Source organism: Aspergillus piperis, assembly GCF_003184755.1.
Source record: "Aspergillus piperis CBS 112811 unplaced genomic scaffold BO85scaffold_16, whole genome shotgun sequence".
Taxonomy (NCBI): domain Eukaryota; kingdom Fungi; phylum Ascomycota; class Eurotiomycetes; order Eurotiales; family Aspergillaceae; genus Aspergillus; species Aspergillus piperis.
The window spans coordinates 395,870-415,969 of record NW_020291606.1 but is presented as its reverse complement, the minus strand read 5'-3'; the positions used below and the strand labels follow the sequence as shown (position 1 = coordinate 415,969).

At 47.0% G+C, this 20,100-nt stretch overlaps 9 protein-coding genes across 9 annotated transcripts; 6 read left to right on the top strand and 3 right to left on the bottom strand.

Moving 5' to 3' along the window:
• Window positions 1-267: 267 nt before the first annotated feature.
• Window positions 268-779, bottom strand: BO85DRAFT_82045 (uncharacterized protein). The gene has a single exon (XM_025665704.1). The coding sequence runs from the start codon at window positions 611-613 to the stop codon at window positions 299-301; it is 315 nt and encodes a 104-aa protein (XP_025513199.1). The 5' UTR covers window positions 614-779; the 3' UTR covers window positions 268-298.
• Window positions 780-1,204: 425 nt separating this feature from the next.
• On the top strand, window positions 1,205-2,692 carry BO85DRAFT_451595 (ankyrin repeat protein). Its single transcript, XM_025660624.1, has one exon. The coding sequence runs from the start codon at window positions 1,321-1,323 to the stop codon at window positions 2,542-2,544; it is 1,224 nt and encodes a 407-aa protein (XP_025513198.1). The 5' UTR covers window positions 1,205-1,320; the 3' UTR covers window positions 2,545-2,692.
• A 409-nt stretch (window positions 2,693-3,101) lies between these two features.
• On the top strand, window positions 3,102-4,613 carry BO85DRAFT_461432 (LysM peptidoglycan-binding domain-containing protein; the record flags this gene model as incomplete). The annotated part of the gene is made up of 6 exons (XM_025661785.1): window positions 3,102-3,317; window positions 3,370-3,597; window positions 3,642-3,658; window positions 3,712-3,881; window positions 4,031-4,090; window positions 4,150-4,613. The coding sequence occupies 6 exons, from the start codon at window positions 3,102-3,104 to the stop codon at window positions 4,611-4,613; spliced, it is 1,155 nt and encodes a 384-aa protein (XP_025513197.1).
• Window positions 4,614-6,068: 1,455 nt separating this feature from the next.
• On the top strand, window positions 6,069-7,535 carry BO85DRAFT_425822 (male sterility domain-containing protein; the record flags this gene model as incomplete). Its single annotated transcript, XM_025658091.1, has 2 exons — window positions 6,069-6,202; window positions 6,270-7,535. The coding sequence occupies 2 exons, from the start codon at window positions 6,069-6,071 to the stop codon at window positions 7,426-7,428; spliced, it is 1,293 nt and encodes a 430-aa protein (XP_025513196.1). The 3' UTR covers window positions 7,429-7,535.
• A 207-nt stretch (window positions 7,536-7,742) lies between these two features.
• Window positions 7,743-9,093, bottom strand: BO85DRAFT_499076 (uncharacterized protein; the record flags this gene model as incomplete). Its single annotated transcript, XM_025664055.1, has 3 exons — window positions 7,743-8,209; window positions 8,261-8,754; window positions 8,815-9,093. 3 exons carry the CDS (start codon window positions 9,091-9,093, stop codon window positions 7,813-7,815), a joined length of 1,170 nt encoding a protein of 389 aa, XP_025513195.1. The 3' UTR covers window positions 7,743-7,812.
• Window positions 9,094-9,558: 465 nt separating this feature from the next.
• Window positions 9,559-11,272, top strand: BO85DRAFT_499074 (cytochrome P450; the record flags this gene model as incomplete). The annotated part of the gene is made up of 4 exons (XM_025664054.1): window positions 9,559-9,640; window positions 9,742-10,184; window positions 10,254-10,773; window positions 10,839-11,272. The coding sequence occupies 4 exons, from the start codon at window positions 9,559-9,561 to the stop codon at window positions 11,270-11,272; spliced, it is 1,479 nt and encodes a 492-aa protein (XP_025513194.1).
• A 340-nt stretch (window positions 11,273-11,612) lies between these two features.
• On the top strand, window positions 11,613-13,363 carry BO85DRAFT_461429 (MFS multidrug transporter; the record flags this gene model as incomplete). Its single annotated transcript, XM_025661784.1, has 5 exons — window positions 11,613-11,813; window positions 11,872-12,331; window positions 12,482-12,597; window positions 12,653-12,813; window positions 12,883-13,363. The coding sequence occupies 5 exons, from the start codon at window positions 11,613-11,615 to the stop codon at window positions 13,361-13,363; spliced, it is 1,419 nt and encodes a 472-aa protein (XP_025513193.1).
• A 433-nt stretch (window positions 13,364-13,796) lies between these two features.
• Window positions 13,797-14,693, top strand: BO85DRAFT_499070 (diacylglycerol/polyprenol kinase family protein; the record flags this gene model as incomplete). Its single annotated transcript, XM_025664053.1, has 1 exon — window positions 13,797-14,693. One exon carries the CDS (start codon window positions 13,797-13,799, stop codon window positions 14,649-14,651), a length of 855 nt encoding a protein of 284 aa, XP_025513192.1. The 3' UTR covers window positions 14,652-14,693.
• Window positions 14,694-15,983: 1,290 nt separating this feature from the next.
• Window positions 15,984-18,163, bottom strand: BO85DRAFT_479741 (uncharacterized protein; the record flags this gene model as incomplete). Its single annotated transcript, XM_025662968.1, has 3 exons — window positions 17,694-18,163; window positions 16,358-17,638; window positions 15,984-16,097 (listed from the first exon to the last, which is right to left on the bottom strand). The coding sequence occupies exons 1-3, from the start codon at window positions 18,090-18,092 to the stop codon at window positions 15,984-15,986; spliced, it is 1,794 nt and encodes a 597-aa protein (XP_025513191.1). The 5' UTR covers window positions 18,093-18,163.
• Window positions 18,164-20,100: the final 1,937 nt, after the last annotated feature.

Below are 20,100 nucleotides of genomic sequence, written 5' to 3'. Positions count from 1 at the left end.
GACATAGCCTGAGTTGATATACATCGCTTTTCTTCTGAGTGGTATGTTCCAGGACTGTGAGCATGGTCGAGGTACCTTATGCCGTACACAGGATCTTAGCTCGATGTAGGTATTTCCGCTGAAGGCCAACACTGAACCTTTACCAGCAACATGTTTCAGCAGACTTTCCTTGGTGATTGAGGATGCTGTAAGTGAAGCAAGCCTGGATCAGCATTGCTGGTATATCCCGAATGACCAGCTGGACACAATTTTTTTCTTCCCCCCAAATCTGTGTTTCCGCAGGTCGAAGAGCAATGCGCTATGACCGCTGATCATATTTCTGATTCGAATTTTTCCACTTTACCCTTTTCAGCATTTCTCCCAAATTATCATACATGCTCGGCAGTAAATATATACGTTCGGATCTACGAGCGCGTCGATAAATGGTCATTAAAAAGAGGAGAATAAAAGAAAAATAAGAATCCAAGACCTTCTGGCGGAGTGGAATCGTTGGAGACAATGCCAAGAACCTTGGAAGTTGGTCGGGGGTGAGCGGAGACGAGGTTCGCTTGGCAAGCTGAAGTACCAGTGGGTCAGACCAAGAATAAGCTTGAGGGGAAAACAATCCCCACATAGCATGAGCATTGACGGATTAACGCCTAATTTAGCTCCATTCAGAAGCATATTCCTCCTAATGCTTCATATTAGCCCTAACGGGAAAGGCGTGCTGCTATCTTCAACCATGGATCTACAATGCATCCACCATTAATGACCATAATTAAACCGACGGAAGATCCAAGCTAGTTAATTAATATTGATGACAACCCTAATGATCCCAGCTGGTCCATACAAAAATCTTCTTAAAGCGGAAGGTATATTCCTATCATGGGTAGAGAGTAGAGACATATATAATGGCCACAATCATGAAAGATTCCAGGACGATATCTTTTGGAGTGAAAGTAAACAAGAGTATGTGGTTATAGATTATTCTGAGTGACGATGTTGGGTTAATCGTGTGGTCAACTAATTAGTTGGTTGGTCAGGGCCACATAGCCCGGCTGAGTAACTAGATTCTGTGCTAGTTAATTAGTGAGCTATCGACGTACTAGTTAGTTAGTGGATTAGTGGGCAGCAACTAGTCCATCGGTCGGGCGCTTCTTTAAATGACTGTTGGCCCTTCCTCACCACCCGGCACCCCAGTTTTTTGCAAAACAACTTGTTACTACGATGGCGTCCCTTAGCAACCTCCCTTTAGAACTTTTACGCTGGGTGGCTGAATGCCTAACCACTCAACGCGATATCAGTCATTTGATGCAGACGAATAAGCGCCTGTATCACGCGATGCACCCTATTCTTTGCGAATACAATGTTCAACATGATGAGAGCTCCGCCTTACCTTGGGCTGCCCAAAAGGGAGAGACTCGCTTGGTAACCAAGCTCCTCATTGCGGGGGCCAACATTTCCGCCTATTCTCCCTCTCCCCGGTATGTGGAAAGGAAGGTCAAGTACAATAGGGACATCGATCCGTGGGCCAAGAATAATGCTTTGTTATACGCAGCCCAGGGGGGCCACACAGCGATCCTTAAAACACTTCTTGGGGAGACCCGGTCGAGCCAAACGGCATCGCCGGCACAGTTGCGGTCGGTCCTGCATTGGGCGCTGCGCCAGCACGATGAACAGCTAGTCGAGCTAATGTTTGCTCACAAGGCCCCCTTGGATCCTGCAACGGAATCAAGCGGCGCCCCATCTGCACTCGGAGTCGCCGTGGCCGCCAGCTACAACGCCATCCTCCCCCGACTTCTGGCTCTTGGCGCACGTCCGGGGCCTCATGAGTACCCGTGCCCAACCGAGCGGGCCATTTTCACCAAGCAGCCTGATATTATACGGCTGTTGCTAGATCATGGTCTTGGCCTACACGGGGATCATGCGGTGTGTCACCTTGCCCATGAAGACGATCGCGATACGCTTCAGCTCTTGCTCGCATACGGCATGGACCTCGTGAATTACGGTTCGGCAGCCCTGTTCACAGCTATTCGGGACGGCCACTACGAAATGACTGAACTGCTTATCAATAATGGGGCCATCAAGGATGTATGTTGTGAGCTGTATCCGCCGCCTGGTTTCTTTTTCGGTACTGAGTATAGCGCCGTTGCTATTGCTATATTGTATGAGCGGCTTGACATCCTGAGGCTCCTCCTCGACAAAGGCTTCCTTCCCGGCCCACGAGACTTGGACCTTGCTACTGAACGGAACTTTACCGAGGCTGTGTCGATTTTGACGCCTTTCGCAGAACGAGACCTACATGACGGAAAAGTTGTCAACATGTGGCACGCCTTTCGATGGGACCCTAATAATCCCAGGCCCCGGGATGGATCCATGTGGGATGTCCAATATCGCAGTCAGGGAATTATTGATAATTCTGGAACTATAATGCCAGAGCCAGAGAGCTTGTGGGCTAGCGCTGTAGCTAATGATAGTTACGAAGACTCTGACGGTGACTACGATTCGGAACTCGAACGAGAGTATTGGAGAAACAGCGAGTATGGTAGATTCTACGTGTCCTAATAACCGCAAGAATAACTCAGCAACAAGGGCAAGGAGGGTTTAATTTTATGTATACAGAACTTATCTAGATTCTCAGGATGGTTGATGAGAAGTAAAGAGATTTTGTAGAAAGGACACATAATGGGAGAAGATCTAGTGATTACCTGAATAATTGTAAGGAATAAAGGTAGATAATCTCTTGGTGCTAAGCCCCCTATTCAAGTGCTTACTTCGGAAACACATAGTATCGTATGATTATTGAGCCCTATCCGTAGATGAAGGACACGGTGGCCACGGGGTAGATTCGGCTCTGCGGGAGCTGCCGGAAAGCCGAGCAAGGTAGCGAGGTAGTAGCACTAAGCGAACTGATGCAGGTAATGCAGGTGGGCAATATGTAGCAATTAAACACCTATCCAAGTTATCTTGATAATTGTCAGCCACGGACAGCCGGCATTGGAGTAAGACTGAGATATATGTAACACCGCCGGCCATGGCCCCCTAGGTCTATAATTCGGTCCCCCTTCCTACTCCTACAAACGAAAGATAAGTAATCGAGTAGCTTCAATTGTTTGGACAGAATGATTTCCACTCTTTGTTTTACCCTTGCCATATTCGCATCCGTCCATGGTTTTGCCATCAACAAGAGATTTGACAATGGTGACTTCCCAACTGGTAATACTGACCCCAATGTGGCCAGTGCATGTATATACTGGGCGAAGTCTATTGGCTCAACAGATACTTGTGCGGACCTTGAGAGCTACTATGGAATCACGGCTACACAGCTAACTTTCTGGGTAAGATGAGCTCCTTCCTATCATGAAGATGGCCAAGGCTAATGGATTACAGAACCCTTCTCTCTCAATCACTAAATGTGCCCTCAAAGAAGGCTGGAGTTACTGTGTTAGTGCACCAGCTGTATCAACCACACCCTCATCCACCAGCACTGTGTCCACAATATTATCCACGCTCCTGCCTACTACAACGGCGACTTCTACGTCAGGCATAACTACCAGTGCGAGTAGCCCTTCCCCGACTCAAAGCGGCGTGAGCTCCAGCTGTGATGCATTCTATTACGTCAAAACGGGCGATTCTTGCTGGGCAATTTTACGCTCAACCAGTTTTACTCCTGGAACCCGTAAGAGCGTACCACTTGATTGAGACTTTTTCAACGGCTAAAACGATGCACAGGGCCGTCAAGTCCGACTGCTCCGGCCTACAGCCAGACTATTACGTCTGCATCGGTGTCACCGGGTCCACCACTCTGGTGTCGCAGACTACACTTCCTGCTACCAATACTGCTTCAGCGGTTACTACTACTGGGTCTTACTTACCTGAGCAGACGGGAATCGCATCAAACTGTATAAACCCCTTCCTTCATCATCGCCACCCGACTTCAACTAATTCACGGCAGGCAATAAATAATACTATGTTAAACACGGCGATACTTGCTCTGACATTGCTATCAATTACGACATCAGCCTAAGCGATTTCTACTCTTGGAACCCAGCTGTAGGAGCAACGTGTAGTAACCTTGAAGCTGACTACTGGGTCTGCGTTGGTATCTCTGGTGAGTATCCTCCCCGCCTCTATAACCTGTTCTCTTCAAGGCAAACTGATGAACTCCAGGCGGTACCTCCGCAACCACCACAACGCCTACCTCCACATTCACATCAACAGCTAGCAGTACCACACCTATTAGCAGCGCTCCATCTCCTACCCAGTCGGGCCTAGTAGATGACTGTTCAACCTACTACCAAGCCAAATCCGGCGACAGCTGCTGGTCTATCGTCAACAACAAATACACCTACCTGACCACCTCCCTCTTCGAAGAATGGAATCCCGCTGTCGGATCAGACTGTATTAACCTGCAACCAGGTTACTATTACTGTGTTGCCACACAGAAGCAGGCGCCAATGCCAGACACGATCAATATATGCAATAAGTGGCATTTGGTAGCTGACGGCGACAATTGTTGGTCGATAGAGCAGGACGCAGGTATTACTGCGGGTCAGTTTAATACGTGGAATCCGTACGTGGGTTCATCCTGTGCGAATCTGTGGTTGGGGTATTGGGTTTGTGTGGGTGTTTGATTGTTCTTCAGGGTTGCGGGTTTGGTTTCGAATCAAGGTTCAGGGACGATGAACTCATAATCATGATTGCCATGTCTGGGTCACACAGAACTAGGGCACTCACGGCCCGGACCGCTAGGTCGACTGTGTAACCAAGTCGATCAAATGAAATGATAAGATATGGAAGGGCCACACCCGCGAGGCCCACAGGGCTTGGCAGTAACATACAGTAGCTCCAACAATCCAAATGCATGGCTTCTATAAGTTGATCTATCAGGTTATGCTGAATGAATAATCTCTAGGCTAAACGAAGACAGTTTCAACAGTCACTATAATATGATTTCAATGCTGAGGAAGTTATAGTGTAGTAGACATTTACTCTGCTAGGACTACGATTCATGCCATCAGAGCACGATATATATTCCGTAGAACTCTTGGTAGTTCGTAGTATGTACTACTATTAATGAAACAGCAACCGAGCACAAATCTGGAATGACGATTGTAATACAATTCAGTATAATACTGTCTACACTTAGAAGCATAGAGATTTTCTCGGAGCGTATTTATATAAAAAGCCCCTCAAAATCGTGTATATACTCATAGTGTCGGTGGCGCAGATTCATTAGTGGTTTAGTGTCGCCAAACTCCCGTTGCGCTATCTGAAAATTCCACCCTGTCTGACTTCACCTCCAGATCCTTTGGTCGTCAACTTGTTTGCCAAATGATGATACGAAGGAAACTTAATCGAAGAAGCTCTTGCAACATCATCATGGAGTGCACTCTCATGTCGCTACCAGCCCCACTCCGCGGACTACTACTATCACTAGGAGTATCCACCGGGGCCGGGACATTATGCTACCAGTACGTACCACCTTATTCGTATCCATTATGGCCAGACGAAGACCATTCAGGGTACTACTTCAAGAGTAATACTTACTAGCGTTACAGTCTAGGTTCTAAGAAATTGGCCATATGTAACTGAAACCATTGACGTGACCAAGATAACGGGAAAACATCCTGAGAAAACGAAGTCCACCGAGGACAAAAATGCCGATTAGTCAGCCAAATGCGATGCGCGGCTAAGACCGGCGAAACCATAGCGCCTCTTACACACTGACTCGTCGTGGATGCCAGTACCCACGCTTAGCTCAGGTGGTAGTGGTAGTATTTCTGTGTAACGATCTCCGTCTTGGTGTGGGTCTTTGCTATGTCCTCCGCCTCGACCTGCTTTAATACTACCTGACAATATTGGAATGGCTTGTACCCTAAAGTTCCCCCTACCGAAATCATCAATTCAAACCAGATAACGAGCTCAGAGACACCAGGCGGGTGAGTTCGTATTGTCGAGGCCATATAAATTCAAACACTGTAAGGTACAGGGGTAAAGTTTATGTCATGACAAGGCTCCCAGATATTTCCGATATTTTGCTGATCCCCTTAAGTCTCAGAAACCGTAAAACCCCATTATTTGCTAACATGTGGGAATACTACGACAAGAAGACGGTCTTCCTCACCGGAGGCACTGGCTTTTTGGGAACGGCGGTGCTGCTGCGTCTGTTGTCGGATGCGAAATGCAAGCGCATATACCTTCTCCTTCGCGGAGGCCAAAGGTAATCGGCAACGTGTGGATTGAGAGATATTTTTGTGACGTTCAAGTACTGACTATTCCTTCATTAGTCGAGGCAGGCAAAAGTGGGGTGAATCCGTGCCGACCGCAACTGTAAGCTGGCTGCTTCAGCATCATCGCCTAACAGTGCTGAATGGAGACATATCCGAGCCTGATTTTGCCTTGACCCATGATCAAATAAACCTGCTACGCGATGAAGTGAACATTATGATACATGCAGCGTCGTCAATCAATCTGACGCAGACTCTTCCGAAAGCCTGTAAACAAATAATCCAGCCGTCGGAGGCAGTTGCCAGGTTCGGCCTGCAATGCTACAACTTGAGTCGATTTGTTTATGTCTCGACAGCGTACGCGAATTCTCACCTGCACATGTTGTCATCCGAGGAGGACGTGGCCGTCGAAGAGCGAATATATCCTCTCTCCAATGAGGCCTCTCGCCCGGTCTCGGAAGAATATAAGGAATTGCAAGCCTTGGGAACTACTTCTGAATACAGCGTCAATGATTTCCCCTGGGCATATGGCTATGCCAAACACCTGTCAGAGAGACTGATAATGGCCATGTTCACAGAAGCAGAGAGATACGACCAACTACTCATTGTGCGTCCATCAATCATTGGGCCCGCAGAGTACTTCCCATTTACTGGCTACAATGTCCCTACATCGTCACCAATTACCGTCGTCGCGGCTGCGCTGGCAAATGTTCCAGCCGTTGAATCACAATTTGCCAGTACCATGCACGATCCCGCAAATCACGCGACCATAGACGAAGTACCGGTTGACGTTGTTGTCGACCGTCTGCTCGTTCACTTAGCGCACGGAACCACGGGTTGTGTTCACGCGGTAAGTGGCAAAGTCGGGAGGATCTCGATGAAGGAACTATACGATGCCATCGTTGCCTTGAGGAAGCTTCCTTGGACCCCTCGTGTCGCCTGGTTGTATGAAAGCTGGCATTACGAGGGGCAGCATTGGATTAATAAGGTGTTCAAGGTTTTTGGTACATCATACTCCTTTTCTGAGCATAGGACGGTCGCACTACGAGGATTTAGCCCCAAGGAAGACCTGCAGGGCTTTGTCTTATTCAAAACAGCAGACGGAGGGCCATATGAATTATATTCTCGGCACCGGGATGTTCAGGAATGCGCATTTGTGATTTCAAGGCGGATGAATGTGCTTCTTCGCGTATTTTCCTGGATTGTCTGGTCTTGCTGACATAATGATGTTCTTTATTCGGCGCACAAAGCTTTCCTGTTGACAAGTCTCTTGTAAGAATATACGGGTCATACTATTGAGATCAAAATTCCAATGTTACTAAAGACATACTGAGAGCCTTTTGTTGCAATGCGACCATGGCAAAGTGCAAACCAATCCCAGTATTGTCGCTGCAGATATTCTCGACCAGAAGAGGGTCGAAATGCACCAGTACGCATTATCTGGTGGATAGGAACTTTCTTTTGGCGCTTAAGTTCAATACGTAGACATCTGCTAATATGCCAAAACAAAACAAGCAGATGAATTTCATCCGACCCAACTTGAATTTGATATAAAGCTGGAAGTGAGAGGTAGGATGAGTTTCCAAGAAAGCAAGAATAGATGTTAGTTGAACAGACATCTCAGATCGCCATTTGTGAACCATTCTCTATCCTTTTCGCAAGCTTTCAAAAAGACATTTGCCGCAAATGCGGCGATCGTCATCTTCAACTCGTCTCCACCAGGGCCGTCGTCCACAATCACAAACTCCCAATTCAGAAGAAGTATGCCAATATAGGCTGCGAGTTGAAAGAGTTCTTCTTCATTTAGTCGCCTATAACCCTTCATTATACCATCCATAAGCTGCACGCTGAACTCATTCCCATTAAAATGGGATAGAACATATATATCCGCTATGAAGCGAGCGATGTCCTGCATATAGCTACCGAACTGGCATGTCTCCCAGTCAACAACACAGAGAGTAATATCATTCGAATTTTCTGCGGTGTACTGTATGAGGGTGCTGTACATATGTCAGAAGCGGGACGATTAGATAGGAGAGGGAAATCCATACTTTCTTGGCGAGTAATCCCCGTGGATGAAGCCTGAGTTATTCCCGCTCTGTTTGTCCAATTCTTTTGACAGGAAAGCCTTGGCATGTGCCACGAGTCGCATGAGGCTGTCAGCTGGCAGTGCCTGTGATGCCTGTACTTTATCAAAGAAGTTCTTCAGGTACCATGACATCAACCTTTTTCTTATAGCATTGCTGTTCATCTTGACAGTCATCGCCAATTCTTCGGTTGTTGCAAATTGTGGTTCAGTATGGAACCACGACAGCCATTTGCCAAGGGAATTGCCAATCGCGGTTGCAATGTCCGCATTGTATCCTTCAGGCCGGTCGTTGAAGAAATCTTGCAAAGTCATGGATCCGCTGAAGTCCTCGAAAACAAGAATACATGGATCGTTTACGAAGTCATAGAGGCGAGGTGTTCGTACCATTATTCCGTTGGAACTGGTATTACCAGAGTCAAGGCTATTGAGGGCTTTGACAAGTGCTGCTTCAGCGAACTATGGAAAGAAAGGGTCAAAACGGCAAGAACGAAGATGGAGACATGGGTGATATCTCACGCATCGAATCACGGGTGTCTGTAAATCACGAATATTAGCCGCATGCCCAAGTCCATGCTTCAAAACAACCGTTTCATTTTGGTCATGAAGGGGGCAGCTAAGAGTCGCCCGATATATGTAGTTTATCGCACCCCCTTCCAAAGGCACACAATCCACGCAGGCATAACGGGTATTGGCAAGGCTGAGGAGGATTTGGGAAGCGATATGTTCGTGATCCACTACCACCTTGCTCTCGACTGATTGCCTTTTGGAGAAGTGGGCTTCTGTGTTGACGAACATCATTCGATTGGGGACACAAGGCACAAATCTAGGTGTACTGATGGCACTTGCAATAGATTTATCCACTAAATGCTAGCCCGATATTAATACTTCTTAGATTCGGGTCAGCTAACAGAGAAGTTCATATTGTCTGCGGAGGAACTATGGTCACATCTCCGAGAGCTATGGTTGCAATAGCAACGGTAATACGGTGGGTAACGGTAACGTAGTATCGATCTGCTGGCTATTAACCTTATATCTAGGTTACATTGCAGTCTAGACTGTCTTTTTGATAATCGATCTGTCTTGCTTATTGCATATTGCTGTATTGCTAGCTCATCTAGATTTCCATATGTGTAATCTATGACTGAGGAGGAGTTTAAATAGCGTTCTATGATTTACTGACAGCTTGTGTTCCCACACGTACCCTTTTTCACTACACGATAACCTATACTGGACGATCGATCCCATTCACTAGAGTGCAATATGCAAATACACTTTTGGGCAGCGTGCCTTCAATTAGCAACTCTCTACCTACTATTGGGAGTTTTATTTCGGAAACTGCGGAGTAGGTGGAATCCCTAATTCCCGCAAGCCCTTCTTGCCCCATCAAACGACAGGTATTGACTATCAAAGGATATCGATGGCGGAAGCAACAGGGCTGTTTAGCGCCCCCTACCGATAAGAACAAGGACCCCATTCTTGGACTTGACAGATTTCAAAAGCTATATGGTGCCTCGCAAACCCATTCGTTCCTATCTGAATCTTATAGGCGATTTCAAAGCCACGGAGCCACCTTCCGCGCCTTCCTTCTTACCAGTGAAAGGCTCTACACAGTTGATCCTAAGAATATTCAAACTATACTTTCAACAAATGCGCGCGATTACTGCATCGGACAATCAAGGATCAGAGCTCTCCGTCCACTCCTTGGAGGGGGGGCTCTAGCCGCTACAGGAAAGCCGTGGAAGCGGTCACGGATACTACTAAAGCATGGATTGACACGGATTCAAGCCGTAAACTATCAGCTCTATGAAAGACATTTTACGCGGTTACTAGAAAAAATTCGAATGGCTGATGAAACGGTCGATTTGCAGGAGCTCTTCTTTTCAATGGTGAGGTGCCTTTCCACGGCTCGGGAGTGCAGAGTAAATAGCTGACATTGCAGTTTCTCTCATTTCCAGACGATGGACACCATTTGCGAGATTCTATTTGGCCAGCTAGCAGAGTCTTCGAAAACAAGTGGTTGTGATTCACCTGCTGAGTTCTGTAGAGACTATGATCAAGCCCAGGCTGGCGCACTCCACATGATCAAATGGGGGCGTCTCACGTATTTGAGCCCCTTGCAGAAGTTTCGGGTATTGTCTGCTACGACCAAAAGCCGTGCCTTTGTGAAAAGGCTCGCGCAGAACGCTCTGAACACACACGAATCCGAAGCGATGGACAAGCCATTACCAGACTCTCTCTTAAAACAGCTAACCAGTGATACGTCTGATGAAAGGGAACTAGTCGATCAACTGTTTAGTGTGCTCGTGGGAGGAAGAGATACCACGGCGTCCCTTCTCAGTATTCAGTTTCATATACTAGCTCGTCGCCCAGACATTTGGGCGAAGCTAAGAGACGATGTAGCAGCCCTTAACGGAAAGCCGCCATCCATACAAGAGATCAGAAGACTGAAATATGTCTCATCAGTTGTCAAAGAAAGTACGTCAATACTAACTCAAACACGCCATTGATGTGACGTATTTCAGCTAAACATGCCCGGACAGCTCTCAGGCTCTATCCCGCAGTTCCAAGAAGCGCCAGAGTGGCCGTCAAGGATACCCTCCTGCCCACCGGTGGTGGAAGGGATGGAAACAATCCTATTTTGGTAGCCAAAGGCCAGACCGTCGTTCTCGACCTATTCAGTCTACACCGAAACAAAAACACCTTTGGAGATGATGCTGAGGAGTTCAGACCAGAGAGATGGGATGGCATTAGACCCGGTTGGGGATATATTCCTTTTGGTGGCGGTCCTCGCTTGTGTATAGGCCAACAGATGGGCTTTATGCAAGCAATGTATACGACAGTGCGAATGGTACAACATTTCGATCGCGTGTGCGAGCGCGATCCTCATGAGTGGCAGGAGTTATTGACGTTTACATGCGCAAGCAAGCATGGAACCAAGGTTGCACTGCATCCTGATCCTGCCATGTTGCATTGAGGACTGGTATCCTGTCAAACTAGATATTACGGAAAATTGTTTAGCATTTTGTAACTATTCATTTCCGTAAAAAGCGTGGGCCAGCAACATGGTTACACAAATGACCAGTGCTTCCGACAAGAAGCAGTTTAGTCGTGTTGATAAACCATTCACGGTACTACCGTGGTTGAATAACGAAACCTCCGCGGAAAAAAGTCACTTATCAAGGGTCTTGATATGGATCGGCATGTAACTGTCACCCTGCCGCTAGATGAGCAACATCTCGCAATTGTGGAACGACATTGGAATATATGATATCGCATGTACCTCTACTGCGATGAAGTGTTGCACCATCTGAAAGATGTCTCCGAGCTCCAAGTCCGAGGATGGGAACTCAGCTCTTGTGCACGCCAACTTTGAGGAAGAAGGGCAAATTAACACGACGACGAATGTTGCATTAGACTGGAAAGCAGGGCGCGCCGAGCATGCCACCATATTAGTCTTGGCTACCATCAGCGTACTCACAGCCTTTAACTCCACTGCGTTTCCTTCGACAATCTCAGTAAGCACAACCTACATTACAGCATCTAGTTACGCCGCGGCTCATGATATTTCTGCAGGTGATTGCCCAAGATCTCCATGCAGGTGCCACGGCCAGCTTCTGGGGACAGACAGCGTACCTTCTGCCTTCGGCCTCTCTACAGCCAGTCATGTGCTCATTATCAGAGGTATACGGGCGTAAAAGCGTCCTGCTAATTTCCCTACTGTTCTTCGCAGCCGGTGCGGTTGGTCCTGCAGTGGCAGAAAGTGTAGGACCCTTCATTGCCGGTCGTGCAGTCCAAGGGATTGGAGGTGCAGGCCTCTTATCCCTTCCGAAAGTCATAACCACAGATATATTCCCGCTCAGACAGCGACCAAAATACACGAGTCTACTCCAGATTGCATCAGCGCTCGGCATGATGCTGGGTCCAGTAAGCGGGGGTGCGCTAGCTCAGAATATCCACGAAGGCTGGCGATGGATCTTCTACATCACGTTCCCCGTCTGCGCCGGCGCTTTCCTTACTATATGTTTATTTTTGCGTTTGCATATCATGGATAAAAAGCAAAAGGTTAGTTGGGTCAGCAGTATACTCCTTGGGGGTAGTTTGATGTGTCTGTTGGTACCAGTTTCGTGGGGCGGAATCCTGTACCGTTGGGGCAGTTTCCGCACACTGCTCCCGTTGTGCATAGGCGCTGCTGGCCTTGCATTCACATTGCTTTGGGCCCATTGGGACCAGAGTTCTACGGTTCTTCGAAATCACTCCTCCTTAGCCTCATATCTCGCATCTATCATACAAGGCATAATGGTTAGTGCATACATTCTTGTCGAGTCACGTTTTTATGATCAGTCAATTGATATAGTCCTGCATGCAGCTATCCGGCACGCTATATGCATGTTCGCTATATCTTGAGGGCATCAAAAGATATTCACCGCTTGTCACGGGTGCTATACTGCTCGCTATGCTTGGAACTATGATTCCTTCCGCTCTTGCGGCCTCTTTGCTGATGACACGCTTAGGAAGGTACAAACCTTGGCTTTTCGTCGGATGGGTCTCAACATTGCTGGGCACTGGACTGCTATGTTCAGTCAGTCTGCGAAGCTCAGCCGCAGGTTCTATTGGAAAGCTTATTGCAGTGGGCGCTGGTCATGGAGTTTTGTTAAACTCGCTCCTCTTCGCCGCTCAGGCTGTGGTACCAGGCAAAGATGCTGCATATGCGACTGCAATATTCACAACCACGCGGGCTCTTGGTTTCACCCTTGGTGTTGTCATTGAAGGGACATTGCTGCAGAACTTCATTACAAACAGCCTTGCAGACTCTGACGTTGCGGCCCGCATCGCAGAAAATGTTACAAGTTATGTAGCAGCGCTGCAAATGAATTCACCGCTTCCCGTACAGCGGCGGATTGTTGAGGAAGCGCTGATTTATGCATTTCGTTGGGTCTTCGTTGTCCTGACAATTATTGGAGGGGCGGGACTGGTGTGCACTGTAGCGATTGCTACGCGCAACATGGATAGACCTCTTGAATCAAACCATCGGTTAGAGGCCTCTAGGGCACAGCCTCAATCTTGAAGACATGTATAGGCCATTGGAGTGCCCATTCCCTGCCGCATCTTTCAGTCTCGCTCAGATAATAAACAAGAAAAACTTAAGAGTAAAAAGTATGACCAACGAGTTACTTCCACTGTTACAAGTCTCGATTGTGAATCATGGGTAGTCCTTAATTCCAGGGAACCCGTTTCCCATTAGAATTTAGCCTGAGACCCGCAGTCCCAGTCTGACAGATGCACTGTTACATTTTCTGTAATGTACATGCATTGCGATGGTGTAACCGCGAGGAAGCATGTACCTATCTCCATGATTCATGACCAGGACGCCGAGAAACTATCAGGCCTCGTCCCCAAGGGTACATTTACTAATTGCTACTATAACATCCCACCAAAGCTCTCTGACCCCGTATGACCGTACCGAAACGAAAGAACCCCATGTTAGACTGATCGACAATATGGCTTCTACAAACATCACTTTCTCAAGTTCCCGGTGGCATGCATACCTAAGCCACCTACTGTCCTCAACGCAACCAAATTCTCCCACGAATGAAGCTCTCTACACCACGGTTCAGAAGTACGAGATATCCCGCAAGCTACTCCATATCTCAGTCGGCGTTCTTGTCTTTTACTGGCACATTCAAGGAGTTGTTATCGAAAAGATCCTCAACCGGAATCTCAACGCGTTAATTATCCTCGCTGCCGGCGACACATTGCGTCACCGTTTCATCTCCATCAGCACCATCTACCGCCGGATGGTTGGCTTTCTGATGCGCTTGGAAGAAGCCAACTCTTACAATTCCCTAATTTATTATCTGCTAGGGACCTACCTTGTCATGCGCATCTTCCCAGTTGATGTTGCCATGATGGGCATATTAATTCTATCCTTTGCGGACACAGCGGCTGCTACATTCGGGCGCCTATACGCCACCAAGACCGTTTACCTACGCGACGGCAAAAGTTTGGCTGGGACTCTTGCCGCCTGTATTTCTGCGGGTTTGATTGCTGCAGCATTCTGGAGCTATGTTGGGGCTGATCAATACCGCCTTGAACGGAGGTCAATGTTCGATGGATCTCTTTCATTTTGCCATGATGCTAATAAAATGCCACCACCCCCGGACTGTTCGGCTATCACAGGTCCCTGGGCTATCGTAATTATGAGTATCATAACCGGGCTTGTCGCGGCAGGGAGTGAATTTGTCAATCTTTTGGGATGCGATGATAACCTGACCATTCCGCTTCTAAGTTGCTTTGGCATATGGCTTTTCTTGAGTATCTTTGGGGGCACTGGTAGCAATTGGGTGTTTTCTTAATTTATATGTTGACCAGGCGGATAGCAGGCAGTTGGCCATAATATCAACAATGTGTGTCCAAAGAATAGATCACTTTCTTAGGTATTTATTATATAATATGGAGTCGCTGAAGATCTGAATGGATTTATAGTCGAACTTATCTTCAATCGCCTGCTGCACTAGCATGAACATTAAACGCTGGCAGAAAGCCCTGCGGCGGTAATTTTTCCGCTTGCATCTCCCCAAGATGCCTTCCCCTTCGGGTTATCGGAGGCCCGATCGTGAGATATTAAACGCAAGGATTGAAAATGCATACAGTCCTGTCTCCGTGGAGCCTGGTGTTGTTGTTCAGTTTCGCTGCTCTAGTCTGCTGGCTGATTTTATACTGTGGCGCAAGTCAATGCTTTCTTGAAGACTTTCAAATTCATACACAGTACTTGTTGGTTGCACAAGTAAATCATACTATTGGGACCCGGGTCGTACCCTGGAAGCTGAGCTTAATTCTATACTAGTTTTGAACTATTGAGCAAAAGGATATTCATCTCTCCTGTGAACCAAATAACTCCTCTTTTATTTTTCCCTCTTCACGGTGTATCAATCTATAAGCACCTGACTTTTTTGAGTGGTTATAATGTGTCGAACGTAGCGACCGCAATCACAATGGAACTACTTGCACCTTGAATATCGTCACAACACTCAGCACCGGTTGCCACTACTGATGATGGCGATTCTGCAATCTTGTTCATGTTGTTGTATAGCAATCAGAAATTTGAAAAGCTATCAAAAACATACAACAGAAGGGATTCGCTGGTGGTCACCCACCCAACTACTAACCTCCCGGCGTGTGGCTTAAGTACGGCTGAGCGGACGGGAAGCCCTGTTTTCCACACCCTATGGTCGTATGTACTCGATACGCCTAATCAGAGACCTATAGCAAATTCATCCAAGGTACCATATCTACAACAGTATGTAACTAGACGCTCGTGATATTGCTCTCACCATAGTTCTTATTCTAAATGCTTTCAATCTCGCCTTAAGTATGTCCTGTGAAAGTCACATTTCTTCTCTACCTCTTGACAGCATGAGTTGTACCAATTGAACAATATACAAACTTGGTCAACCAGCATTTCTGCAGGTCACTTCCACTAATATATACCTGTTGACCGCGATGTGAGTTCCCTGTAGTGATATAAGGTGAAAACATAACCACCGCCGACCAACTTCCGACGATTTCTTTTGTCCCTTCGCCTTGGTTAAAGTATTTTTGACTGCTATAGTAATTGCTAGCGAACAGGAAACATAATTAAGATAGATTGCTAGTAACCATAGCTGATAGTACTTTTATCTGTTTCCCTAGATATACAAGCCACTGATCCGATACTGCTCAGTATCACGGATCCGCCCCAACCGTGTTCCCACATCTATAGCCTGGTCAATAACTGTAGGGGAAGAGCCGATCCTCAATATCTGTTACGTCCTCAGTATTACTATCTTAGCGCGCTAGTAGTAACAACCACAACCTCAACCACCAGCACTGTGCTTGCAGTATCTTCATCTGCTTCAGGCACAAGAACAACCACCAGCGCGGGTAGCCCTTCTCCAATTTAAAGCGCCCTGAGATCGATAGAGAGACGACCAATTGATCAGGAATTGAATTTCATTTCATTATAATTAGACCAGTATTTATCAGACAAAGTGTATGTTATAGTATTTCATAGCGTACCCACTCCCTCAAAGTGCGCCAAGTCCCTGAGTAACGGAGCAACGACAGCATTAAACACACGACCCTGGAACTTCTCATCCTCCAAGCAAGGCGAATCTACGTCCAACCAGCAAAGACAGTTATGTACGGCGTCTCTATAGTTTGAGCCACTTTCCTGCTGCACTCTGTTGAGGACGCGAAATGCCGTGATGAACCGGGTTGAGTCTTCGTTTCCTTGCTCATCCTGCGGTCGTCGGAGAGAGGTGATAGATTTTCCCAGGGAGAGTTCGGTCAGAGCTATGCCGAGTGGGAAGAGGACTTGATTGCGGACGAGTGGGGATTGTTGCGTATAAATGATATCCGTGGGTGCTGATGAGGAATGTTGGAGGTTTAGTGACCAGGGAAGGTAGAGATCGCTTGGTAAAACGTCATCAGTTGCATCGTCATCATCATCTGCAGGTAATTGAATGTCAGAACTGTCCCAGTATTTCTTCAACCAGTTGCCGTGATATTGGAGCACTCCGCACGCAAGACCGGCGGCGATATACAGCCGATGGCGTCTACTACTGTTTGGCAATGTTTGCTGCAGTGACTGAAGCTGGATGGGCTCTGGGTAGCATTTGATGAAGTACATATTGTACCGAACATTCGAGCTCACTTGATCGGCAATGAAGCCCACGGCCTGTGTCGGCGGTTCTGTGTGCGCCCCACCGCGACACAGTACAGTACAGAAGTCTGCGATGGGAGGAACATTGCAAAACTTCTCCTTTGACTCATAAAAATCCACTTCGACTGCCTCGAAGCGAACCTTAGGCTTTTGCGGCTTCTGTTGGTTTGACCTGGATGTAGGTAGGGCATGGTTGGTGACTGGTGCCAAAGGTTGATCAAAGGTGTACGGCTCAAATTCGACCTCCCTACATGTCCACGAATTCTTTGTACCGTTGTCTGAATTGGAAAAGGTTATCCGGTAGGTTGCTGTCTTGCCCACTTTCGGGGTCTCGGCGAAGGGGTTGGATTGGAGCTGCAGATGGGCGCTGTGGGAGCTCTGGCACCGACAGCTCCAGTTGGAACTGCCGACAATGGCTCTGAATAGACCCTCTGCGTTCTTTCGTGCTTCTTGAAATTGAGGGAGCAGTCGTCGCCACGGACTGCGCTTCTGCCGACTCGCCTCCAGCTGTGCAGACTGGTCTAACAATGTTCTGAGAACGTCATTGAGGTTCCTAATTCTCTGCAGCATGTCCTCATACGTGGCCTTTGAAAGGACCTTCAGGAAGAGGACAATTTGCATCTTTGAAGGAGGCGTATTCTGAAATTATTTCGTAGGTCAGATGTCACTCGAGTAAAATAAAGTTAGGGCATACCTGCGGTCCCCTGGTAACATCAACATCCAGTTTTACTGCCATACGTCTGAGCATATCATGCAGGCTTACGACATTAGCAAAGAAGTAGGCATGATCGCGGCCCAGCTTAGCCATGAGACTTTTCTCCAGCAAAGGCTCCTTCCAGCCGTCCCCATCCGGGTCGCTAATTAGATCGCGCAACTGGTTGTCGTCGTCGACCACTTCATCGAGGACATGTTGGAGACTATTCTGGAAGATCCTATGTTGAGTGCCCAGCTGCAGCGCAAAGTCCTCCAGTGTGCGCTGGTAGCGACTCAGCCTCTTGATCTGTTCGATGCCGTGGGCGTAGTTGTCGAGCTGGTTCACAACGAGCGGGAGAAGAGCGAGAGCAAGCCCGACTGCTTCAACACCTGAGACCATGGCAACGCAGTAATCCCTTGTTTGGGAGATGTGGGTTGGAGTCGAATCTCATCGCGACAACGACAAACTTGACCCCGCATCAGCTAGCTCAGCCTCGCTGTGAATTACGGCGTACTATCCGGACAAAAGGGAAAAACCAAATTACAATCTAAGTATTTGCATACCGCCTTTTTAACCGCTTACTTTATTTTTAGTTCCTGTTTCTAAAATGTTTATAATTCGTCCAACTATCGTCCTAGAGCACTATCGGGATGAGATCTCAATCTCTATCAGATAGGCAACGTCCCTAGTTCCATTGCTAAGTTACTCTCTAATCGATACAATGTCCAAGTTAAAATCGTACGGCATGGACTGCTGAAATGCTGCATTATCGGATTAAGATCCTTATGTACCAGTTGGCCTGGGTGAGGAAAAGATCTTTCATGTTCTCCGTTCAGACGGCTTTGATATCCAAGCTCGTAAATTGCGATTCGTTCGGTAGCCCCAGGGTTTCCTCCGCTAAACCACAAATGCCTTTGCTAACCTAGCAACCGTTAATGAGGTCTTATGGAAACTCCGCACGGTGCATTAATCCGGTCAAATTCAGGAAAATGGTATGAGAATGCTTAACCACCATTTTCAAAGTAAAGGGTTCATTATGGCCAGGTATAATAAACAATATGTACACCTCTCATAAGCTAGACAACTGCGTACAAGTGACCGGCTGTTTCCACATCCCGAGAACTAGCACCAATGGCTATAAACTACCGGTGGCAAAATATCCAACAGCATCGTGGCGCTTATATTACCCCTGGCCCTAATTTCTTCTCGTCCATTGATGGATACCTTAAGATAGCCCCGTACGGTATTGAGATATACGCTGCTCTTAATGCATATTTTTTGGTATATTATATGGATCAATGGATATCAGCTCCCCCAAAGCTGTAAGCGCTCGCTAACAGTTCTTGGAGACCCTGAAGGTAACTCAACATCAGTCTTGCTTTGCATGGCCAGGCCAGAGTTGAGAAGCAGTCCTACTTTCTGAAGCCTAGCATGAACTTCAGTAGTCTCTATTGTAAATTCAAGTAAGTGATTGCTATCTTTAGGTACGAGTACTGGCCATAAAAACCAGTGGACTAATACACCAATATAAACTGAGTCTTTGTACGCCTACTAATAGTACTTGATACTAGACTACTCAAAGAAGTAGGAATATATATATGGTCTTTAGTAAGCCAAGTTATATTTTATATTCAAACCTCTAGTTTGCTAATCAGGTTTGGTTTATATGCCATCTATGTTCTTCATGTCTGCCTGCACATTGTTTCCTTTGTATATTCTTGGCATGACCATCACTAACGTGCAACCTAACCGCCCATATCTAGTTTGTGGAAGGCTTGTGTAATTTATAGATTCCCATCTGCAGGAGTGAAGTACTAGGGTTTCTAGTCTAATATGGAGCTTGTTGAGACTTTGCACAAATGTACGAGAATATGGTATGTTTTTATTCTCTAATAATATCACTTACCAGATGGTATAATAGATAAAGGTGAAAATCTCAGTAGGTAAAATTTATAGCTTGACCTAAATCTTCTTATTAGAGTTGGTCAGCCTGCATATGACCTTTTTCTTTAGAAATTAAATGTTAGATATATCTGGACATGTTAATCAATTCCAGAGCTTAGTTCAACATGATCCTTGGTTTAGGAAGGCAGGATGTCAATCTTCTGTCACAGTTACTCCATCCGCCCCTTCCTCACCAATCCCTCAAAAATCTACGGAGGGTTTTGCCAGTGCCTACCAAGACAACAAAGACGTCGACGGCGACGACGACGACCACCGCACGCCCGATATGCCTATGTCCGCACCGACGCAGAATGACAGCTGCTGACCCAACCTTTTCCTTAGATCCGTGGCAGAATATCAACTAGGAATATAGAGCAGCATCGCCCTTGTACATCGATTAACTGCAACTTCAGTCAAGGGGTGTACGACATGTCCGGCCTTGTACACATGCCGCGGCGTACAA